Here is an 11,091-nt window from a genome sequence, read left to right on the forward strand (position 1 = left end):
TTTTTCACAACTGTTAAATTAAACTGTTAATTGAAATCATAAGTGTCGTTATATAATTTGTTTCCATTGTTAATGTCAATTAAATTTAACCGCGTTGTTTCCGAAAACAGGAGAGAGCTTTCTGAAGGGCTTAAATAGTTCTGTTCAGGTGATAAATGCACATCCATCTTGGTAAGTACGCTAAATTTATTAAACTGCACTTTCATTTCATGTAAATAGTTTGCCTGTAAGATTTATCATAGAAAAAATTAGATTTGAATACAGAAATCAAAATTGTTAAGTAAATATAGTAACATGCTGGTTTCTAGTACAAAAGTTAATAAATTATCGAGACATGATAAATATCATATAATTTGGTCATTGTGCTTTTTTATAGATATAAGATTCTTGAATACAATAATCGGACACGCGCACACACGTACGCACATGCACACACATACATAAATGTATATAAATTTCAATTAAGGAATTAATGAAACTGTTCAAGCAATCAAGAAATTAAGGGTTTTCTATAATTCTTAACGACTGTAACGCTATACAATTACAATGATTATATATACAATATAAAAGATATAAAATAGATCTCTAATTTTATAAAATCATTAAAACTAATACGCAACAATCAACCTTTTATATCTAATAAAAAAAACGACACAGAAAAATATAAAACGTAATGAAATCTATACACACCATTTTTATCGTCTTATTCAAGGTATCGCATCTCGTTCTATACTTCGCAATATGTACATGTAAATCTTGTTGGTCAGAATAATTCAACATCGATAACAGTCTAATTTGAAAAATGGAATTTGTTTCCTTACTTACATTTTTCTCAATATACGATACATTTATATCATACATAGTTTGGCAAACGCCTATTGGTGTCTTTTCTTTTACGGTAAACTCCGATCGGACACCCATATGTAATTTATGATCCTCTAAATTAATACCTAAGTTAAATTGTTGACAAAAATGATTAATAAAACTTTTAATCTCCTCATCTTCTGTTCGTATGTATGTTGTTAAGAAATTATCATTTATATTGAACCATATGTAGAACCACGTTTTGACTATCAATAAGTTTTTCTTGACGTTTGTAATGCCCGAAAATATATATTTCACAGTCGTTTCGTACGTGATATCATGTATGAAACAACGAATAGATCTCAGTGAAAGGGGCCAACATATTATTGTAGAAGTTAATTCCATAACTTCCATAGGTTCTTTGTATTTTATTATGAGTTTGCTCACATTATATGAGTATTCCAAATGAAAAAAATCCAATGTATTGGAAACATTTGCATCGATCGCTAAATAAATAAACAAGAAATTTAATCAAATACTGTATTAAAATATCGTCATTTTTTGTTATAGAAATTAATCTTTGTAACTCGTCTTCTAAAACTTCTATCTTAACTTAGGTTAACTAGTAAGATTTTAGTTTTTTCCAAAAAATATATACATATAAAATATCATAAGTAGACATTGTCTTACAATTCAAATATTTTTACGTTCAAAAAAAGAATGTAAGAGAATATGTGGACTTGGTTCTTTTTATTCACTTTTACATTTATTATATATATATATTTCTTATATTTATTATATATATCTTTTAATTATAAGTATTTAAAACATTACTATATGATAATAGAAGTAGAAGCATAATAGTTAAGATTGTTAAGAGAGTTATGATTATGATTAGGAAATTATGTAAAAACTGACAAATAAAACTCAGTAATAAATATACATTAGTTGAATTTAAACATCTATGGTATCTTGTTAGCTTACCCAAAAATAATGGAACCAAGACGTTCACCAACATCATGAATTTTCAAACACATTCGCTAATATCAGTTTTCTTTTATTTAAACTCCTTTTTGTGAAGTACTACATATAGACGTTATCATACAATCAATTTAAAACATTCTCGTTATTTAACCTTTGATTTTTGTCTCTCTATAAACAATATCTAGCAATGATGTTTACAACTTACTATAACAATATGCTGCTCTTCATGTTTTTTCTATCGGCATATTTGAAATCTTATGTACAAATTTTCTGTTAAATATTATTTTATATAAAAAGAAATTTCAATAATACATTGTTAATTGTACATCATTAAATTATATATCATTAAAATATGTATTTACAAAACATATCTACATTTTATAAAGGTAAAATTTATTTTATATTCAGAATTGTAATAAAAATATGTTTCTTTAGATAATTTTAAATCGTGTATTGTAATTTATTAGTTATTGAATTATATAAATATTAATAATTATATAAATATTTATTACGTGTTTAATTCAATGTGATTATAATTTATTTAAAAAGAATATATATGTGTGTATATATTATATATGTATATGTCAATATGTACATACTATACATATAATTAATGCATATTTAATGCAATATAAATTACTGCTGGAGATCTGATCAGTCTCTTTATTTCTTATTTATTATATAAAACTATCAGCTTCTAATCTATTAAATTTTACTTCAAATCAAAATCTCTCTAATAATAAAGAGCAATAAAAATCAATCGATATTGTGAAAAATTGACAACGATAAATTTTGATATTTATTGCAATTAACTTAAATTACATACTTTTTAAAAGTCTATCACGTGAAAGATCGCAGAAAACGAAGAGATTTCGTGCGATTTTCATGAAAAAATTCGATGTAATTGATTCGGCAGTATCGTTGAAATGCATTGACTTTAAACTATATTCTTTCGTGCGCAGTCCCTCGTACTTTTGTCGGTCCATCGGTACGCACGATTACGCGCGTGCGCTCGTGTTAGTACAACACAACGAAGCATTTGGAGCGACCTTCCTATCCAAAGTAACTTCTCCGGAGGGTTCGTAGCTGGGTGAGGGTAGCCTGTGCCGGAATGGCTGCGGAGAGCATCGAGTCAGTTGGTGTAGAGACTTCACCAAGTGCACCCGCTTGTGTGTCTAATGTCAGCCCGTCCCGATCTGTCAATCCGCTCGACGTATCGTCGATATACACGCGTTATCCGATATTTTGTCCATTTACATTTCGACACGGGAGATGTAAAATGTCGCGGTGAGACGCCGTAAGGCAAATCGGCTCGTGATATGATCGGACTGTTTGACAAAAGTCTTGAAGACGATACCGTCGCATGCATCTCGTACGATTTCGTTGATTTGATAGGATAAACAAAGTGATAGGCTCTTCAACATTTTATACGGCAGTGTCTCTAGTAATTCTCTTCAAATGACGATTTTCATAATTGCCGTCCGCTGTTGGAATTGCCAGTTTTAATAAAGGTATATACATACATTTTTCTGCTTAAAATTTTATTATTTTTTATACGTTATTTATACACATTTTATTACTAGAGATTGCTATTTTTCGTATAAAATTAAATTTTTCCTTCTAAAACATACAAAAATAATCATTCATATTTTTGTGAGAAAGTTAATTTTTGCATATTTGATATTTCTCAATTTGTGATTAGTATTTTTGTATATAGACGAGTATAAGTTTTAGAGATAAATATTTTATACGGCTCTGTCAAAGTGTGAATTAAATTTCCAATGTGCCGGCTCTCGTCTGATCGTCTGGCACTTGCCAATGACGCTTACGTGTTTATTTATTGAATAAATTTGTTAGCTGCTAGCGAAACTGCATTTGATTTTCATTATATATTTTACCATCCGGTTTGACTGGCTATGTTTAGCTTCACTGACGATTGTATTTAATTGCTGGTAATATATTCACTGTTATTTATTCTCACATATTCAACCGTAGACAGTAAATTAGTTGTAAATAAAAAAAACAAAAGGATTTTGAACTTAGATTAAGATAGTGATATTTAGTAAACTAAATAAATGAAAGAATCTCTGCATTTGCATTTTTCAATGTTCCTGTCTTGCATGACATATTATTATTTATAATATTATAAATAATCATGTACTTACAACTGCTCAGGCATTAATTAGTCCTGTTCTTGTTACTGCGATACTTTATCGTAGAATCTGTTTATGTTATATATCGATTACGCTGTATCGATTGCTTCTCTCTTTTACAGTTTCTAGTTCCCTTTTTGGATTTATGTCTTTCCCACCTGCAATGATGTCGTACGATTATCCTCATCCGGTCTCGAGAACGTACCAATACAAGAAGGTATTGCGATCAATATAGTTAAGCATAAACGATAAGCACAGATTTTCTATTTGTGCAACTTTAATGCGAGTTAGAAATGTATAGTGGCGGGCAATTAAGTGTTATTTGATATATTTAATGTTTAATTACGTACGATCGTACGCAAGAGAGATTGTGCAAGTTCGCGTAGCTGTTTACTTTTCAAACCAAATCGAAGTTCACATATGAGTCACATTCATCAATTGCCAACAGCACGTAGAGATCTATTTTTATAATAGAGGCGTACGATTCCTTATCGACGGTTAATTAGCTTCGTGCTGTGCGTAACTTTGATACAGTATCTGTATGTAATATTTAATAATGGCGTGTAACGTCGATAATATGAGCTAAGCGCGAGAAATATATACGAAGGATACATTGGTTACGTTCAGTAAAACGTTTATTTCGCAACTGTTAGAAATTTTCTTCGCTGAAATCGGACTATTCTTCTAAAAATGTAATCTAACGAGATGAAAGAAACGTTCAATAGATGGCAAAATAAACGTTCTGCTGAACGTAGCCATTGATGTATAATTCTACTTGTATACGATGATTTCAATTTTCACTCATCATTCGATAAATCAATAATTGAGTAGGCGAGTACTTGACAAAGTGTTTCATCAGGCGTACATTTGTGGTCCGACATCAGCAATTGATTATTTTTTCTCGACGACTTAGCACCTGATGTCGTAAAGCATAAATTCGTACTTCCTCTCGCGGTTTAATCATCGAAAAAATTGTAATCGATGAGGAATGGCGCGCAGAACGAATTACCGGTTGCTAATTGAAGGTAAATCATTGCTTTCGAGCTGCCTCGTTGCCGCGATGAAACAACAAGAGACCGTGATTCTTGCGCGCGACTCGTCCAGGTTACAAATCGAAGATTTCATTCTTGAATTAATGCCGGAGATGCAACGATAATAAAGCGGCGGTGCAACTCGATTATTACTTACGTTCTGTCGCTTCGGCGCCACGATTCCCATCTTCGCGCGTCCCGACCACGTCATAAATTAGCAATTTACTTTGTGATGAACGATCGACCACGCGCGCTGAGAGATGCAAAATCGAGGCGCGAAAGATTTCACCGGGCCTGGTCGATACGGGAATGCTTGAAGCAGCTGCTGAGATATTGATTAATAAAATATAACGTATGTTCAATAACCAGATAACAAAGCCGCTTTTGGAAAGGAAGAGACGAGCGCGAATAAATCGTTGCCTCGACGAGCTCAAGGATCTTATGGTGGACGCACTGGAGGTAGGTGTGCTGATCTTTTCATTCTCGATATAAAACATATAATATTATAGTTTGAAACGGCAGCTGGGTGTTAACATTAAAGTGAGAGAGAAAGAGAACGATAGCAACAAAATACAATTGTATATTCTATTCTCTATAACCTACTTTTATGAAAGTATCTAAAATTTAGCTATAAATACATATCTGAAAATAAATTTGATTATTTGAAGATAAATAATCGGCGCACAGCTTAAACCGGAAATTATATAAATTCACAAAAAAATTGGAAACAAATAATTGGACTATCAAAATAATTATGTAGAATCCTCACACGCAAGCTGGTTGCGTTAGAATATCAAAACTTGCAGCATCGCTTGCTATATGCTTAAATTTCCTATACAATTATTTTGATGATTCAACAAAGTTATCGTCAGATATATTTTTATACATTGTATTTCAACAAAATCGTTCTTTTTTTGTGGGAAGAGAAAGACACTTACAAATACTCACCATATTTAGTAACGTCTTTCTTTGTACGTCTAGAATCAATATTATTACTTTGAACAGGTGTTTTGCGAAAGAGTGTTATGAGTTACGCGAGAGACGTGGTTGACTGTAATAATGGTACGCGACTTCACGCGTTTGCAACTTTTTTGTGAGTGGCAATTAACTTTCACTCCGCGCGCGATCCTTTTTTTTTTTCCTTCCTTCGCACGATCGAGATAAATTGTTTAACGGCGAGAAAAGGTGGCGACATTTCCGAACGCAAGAATCTTGGAGCCGATACCGCGTATAGCCTGGTTCAGCGAGCACGTGCTATGCTCTCTTTTTTTCTTCCTCCTCGGAGGAAACGCGTGTTTCTTGCTCGACTCCCACCGACTCTATTTATGATACCGAGTGCTCTCCCCTCGCACGTCACCGTCCCTGCTGCAATTTTACGGATCGCGCTTAGCAGGAAACGCATTCTCCTGCCGCAACTACGCGTGCAGGCGATTTTGCTTTTAAATATTCTCAGAGCGTGGGAACCTGCACCCGGCGAACGGGTGTCAACAAAATGATATTCAGTGTGTAGTCAAGCGGATTGCTTTTACGCGCGCTTTACGTATACGTGATATTTAAATATCTTCAATTATCGCCGTCTAATCTGTAATGATAATTGCGTCCCAGCGTTACGCTCCGTTCGGTATTTACATTGCATGTTCATGTTCAGTGTTACGCACAACCGCACAATTCTCAGTCCGATAATGCGATGCGGACAAACAACTAAAGCGTTAGAATAATTGGACGAACTAATTTAGGATTTAATGCGAGATAAAGCAGGCTCTGCTCTTAAATTCTCAGATAGCACTTGTGTTACAGAAAATATAATTCTATGCTGCATGATAATTACAGAAAGACGCGTGATTTCTGCTTATGTGATTTATGCTTCATAGATAGTACTACTTTTATCAAAAAATGCAAAGTACTGTATTAAAATTCAGTTTTAAATAATCGTACAACGTTAAAATTATACATATATTACTGAAAAAAGTCTGATAATAATAATCAAGCTTAGGTAATAGTTACTAAAGTGTGTTTTTTAATGAAATAATTTTAATCAAATATTTGGTTAATACAACCAAAAATAACTTTCTTTAATAATCACATTATTAAACATAAATAGATTACATTATTACGTTTAATGGCATTTATTAAATATTTATAGAAAATTGAAATTATTTTTGTTATGTTAATTGAACATTTTGACTGAAGTTATTTCACTCAATATTGGAGAGCTCTTTTTTCGGCGTATTCGACGAAAATAAGGGAGTCGAGGTCTAAGATTTCCCTGAGTTCGAGAACAACGGGCAAACCAATGGGGCATTAAAGAAATGCTATTACACGTTTCCTGTACATTACATCTTAAGTGGTACTCGCTACAATGCGCCTCGCCACTGATGGCAATTTGTCGATACCGTCTTACCGCGCGAAACATTCGCCCGCGTGAAACTTACGTTCGCGCGATAATTCGCTGAATCAGCGTGAAAGGCACCGCCGATTTCACCATGCTAATTTTCCAACGGCACATTACCCGGTCCGATCGGCACGTTTCGTACGGCTTAATGCCCGCCGCGACCGGATGCTATTCTTCTTCTCGCAAAACGTCGTGAACTGGCGAGCGTAAAGCTTCCACGCTTAGGCGCCGTGGCCATGATCCTTTAGAATCGCTCGTCTCCATTTCTTTTTGTAATAAGCAATCGAGTGACGTAAAGTACACCGCCCCGCAGGCGTTACGTGCCGGTAACGATACCATCTTAATGGCAATCTCTCTCTCTCTTCTAATGCGAAGAACTCGAGTTCCTTTTTGCGGAATCGTTCGTTTTCTCGCGGTACTTACTTACTTAGTGCAGATGGCCGATGAGAGACTAGTCTGACAGAAACGGAAGGCCTTAACTCGGCAGAAGCGCGAAATTGTACATACTTACGATAGACGAGCATTGCGGCTGATATAATGATCATTACACACTTGGTTGTAATTTCAAACATGATTGGAAACAAAACTGATGTTAAATTATTAGAATTAATATTCATTATATTCTTTTGCGCATAGTGGCGATAATTATTTTCTTACCAATATTATATCGCTCATTTGCGACAACGACACTGCAACTAAAAAACAAATAACAAAAACCAAATTAATTGAAAATATAGGAATCAAGCGGATGTCGATGCGCAATAAAATTATACAAATTGTTAAATAGCATGTAAGATAAAAGTAGAAAAATTAAATTTAAAAAACAGAAAATCAGTTTGAATCATATTTTCAATCATTAAAATTTGTAATGTTAAAGTTTGTGATATTTTGCAATTTAATTTTGATATAGTAACTGATTTTGGAGAAATAAAAATGTATTGTTTATGTTTTATTTTACGTTTCCGTTCTTTTTAACCCCAAAACAATCATGTTTGTGTTGTTATAGAAAATGAGAGATACTTGCTCAAGTTTTTGTTTTATTTCAAATCGACAGGAAAAATGAAATATGTAAAAAATTGGAATGATTTGTAGACCGAAGGCGAGAACATCAGTAAGCTGGAGAAGGCGGATATCCTCGAGCTGACGGTACGTCATCTGCAGAAGCTGCAGGCCTCGCGACCTTCCGGATTATCAGTAGCAATTGCCAACGGCGACGAAATTTCGTCGGAAAGCCGCTGGCAATCCGGCTTCGGGCATTGCGCAGCGGAAGCTTACAGATTTCTCTCGTCGCTTCCAGGTGAAGCCGCGGAGAGGCTGGCAAGACACCTCGCAGCTGGTCTCCAAACGGGCCGGCAAACAAATTCGCCGGTAATTATTGTTTTCGATCTGTGAGTAATTAATGGATGGCACGGCACGAGGGAAAGCGACAAGGATAAACGAGGTGATCTGTGATTAAGCAAAGAATATCGATTACATATACGTATTTCTCGCTGATCGTGTCTCGTAAATTCATAATACATTAAATTTGTAGTTAAATCCGGCGCGTCGCTGCATGTACTGTTCGCAAAAAAATGACTTTTAATTGGGGCATTTCACTTTTCGGTGAAATATTACATCGCGTCGTTTATGGTATGACTCGGTTACCGCAACCTCGCTAATTACTGTTGTTTAAGAGATATGAAGTATACGTGCCTCGTATGACAAGTCGCCGCCGCGTGTACATCGAATTCGCGTGGTCGTACAATAGACTTATGCGAGGGAGTAACAACGTACAATTTACCTTAATTATATTTAATACATATACTTTATTGCAACGCGCTGGTAACTAATGATTAAAGTGTGAAAATTATGCAGACAGTAATATTCATAAACTGGGAAAATTTAAGTGTCATTTTGTGTGTCGCATATTTATATGAACAATTTTATAGTTAATTACGTATAGCAGGATATGTTTCCTGATAGAGCCATGACACGCAACAATATTTAAGCAGTAAGACGTAAACAATAAGGAATGTTGAATTTAATTTGTTACTGCTTACTGCTTAAGCTTTTGTGTGTCATAGTCTTTGGTATTCTTATGTTTTATCTTGTAATGTATAGTTCTATAAATTTTAGTAATATTCTGCTGAAAGTTTGCATACATAAATTATATACAATTTTATAAGAAATTAATATTCCGTACAATATATTGTATCCGCGTTTTTTATAAGATTTTTAATAAGAAATTAATATTTTGTACAGTATTGTATAGAATATTAATTTCTTATGAAAAATTTATGAAGAATAAGTAAATGCAGTCACGTCTGGCCATTACATCTCACGAAGTTGTGCCCAAAAATGGCGAAAAGGGTATTACCGCGATCGAGTCGCGGGAATAGTGCGAGTCGCAAAGATTTATGATCGCGAAGTGTTAATGACCGCCATAATGACGACAAAAAATGTGTTCTCCTCAGCCGAAAGCCAACCTGTTATCGCCTACCCTGGCCAATCTGGATCGCATCGCCAACATCGTGGTACCTTGTCCCGTCGGCACCTCCGGCGAAATTGACTCGGCGATCCTCTCCTCGAACACGTCGCCGATAAGATCCACGCCTCACACCGATAAAATTGTTGCCGGGATTCACGACGCGGGCGCATCGACGACCGCCTCCTCCACGCCTCGATGTCGGACCTCAGTATCGCTCGTTAATGGCGATGAGAAATTAACAGTAAATTACAGTGCCAAACTGAAGAGTCTGAGGGACCGTCGACCGCCGACGACGACGAGGAATAAAACGAATGACCCGCATAACATTAATGCCGATGACGATGAAGAAATCGACGTAGAGCGCGTGGATGATCGCGACCCGATGTGGAGACCATGGTAGTGCGAAAACACTTTATAATAAAAGATCGATCGTATGCATTCCTTATATAGATTGTCTGAGAATGTGACATTTATTTATCTATAATTGCCTTGTTATATTAGGAAAAGCCGATTTTTATCTCAATAAAAATGATGAGGCATTAAATGTGGGTTCTCTGATCGAGAATAAAAGACATGGGGTACGAAATTTATTTCAGTTACTTACAGGTTTATATAATTTGAAAAGTTAATTACAAATTAACGACAGTAAATCCCAATTATATCGTAAATAATATTATATTGTATAAAATATTTCTTAAAAAATTACAGTTGAATTACATAAAGATAATGAAGAATGTAAAAAGTTATTAGAAGGAAACACGCATATGTCGCATACTACAACAGAAAATAGTAGACTTTTTATTCAAGACTAAGTTTAAAAGATTTTTCATAATAATAATTCCTTTAAATATATATATATATATAATAATTTTTTATTTTTAAGTATCTATTATTTCTGATAATTTTTATGAAAACGTGTTACTTGTAGTAATGAAAGTGAAAAACAAGATCTATATAATTTTAATGTAGTTTACAAAGTTTGTTCAATATCGTCTTTATATTAAATGTTGATTGCAATACCTTACCTAAACCAATAGACATTGATGAAGAAATCGTCAATATAATAATTTTACGTAATATTACGCTAATCTGTGTTACTTTGGTACTTGGCTTTAAATCGATAGGTAATAGTTTATTTTTAGATAATTAAGATTTTTACTTACAATTAGACTTGTGATATGTTAAAGAGCGAATTTTTTTATTGTTCAAGTATTTTAAGATAACTAATATTAGCACTCTCTCTCTCTCTCTCTCTCTCTC

At 34.1% G+C, this 11,091-nt stretch overlaps 1 protein-coding gene across 1 annotated transcript; it reads left to right on the forward strand.

Annotated features, from left to right (window-relative positions):
* Positions 1–4,071: 4,071 nt before the first annotated feature.
* Positions 4,072–10,231, forward strand: LOC108772849 (enhancer of split mgamma protein). Its single transcript, XM_018538486.1, has 4 exons — positions 4,072–4,158; positions 5,342–5,431; positions 8,457–8,732; positions 9,818–10,231. The coding sequence occupies exons 1-4, from the start codon at positions 4,087–4,089 to the stop codon at positions 10,229–10,231; spliced, it is 852 nt and encodes a 283-aa protein (XP_018393988.1). The 5' UTR covers positions 4,072–4,086.
* The last annotated feature ends 860 nt before the right edge of the window (positions 10,232–11,091 follow it).

This window comes from Cyphomyrmex costatus, unplaced genomic scaffold, assembly GCF_001594065.2.
Source record: "Cyphomyrmex costatus isolate MS0001 unplaced genomic scaffold, Ccosl1.0 scaffold193, whole genome shotgun sequence".
Taxonomy (NCBI): domain Eukaryota; kingdom Metazoa; phylum Arthropoda; class Insecta; order Hymenoptera; family Formicidae; genus Cyphomyrmex; species Cyphomyrmex costatus.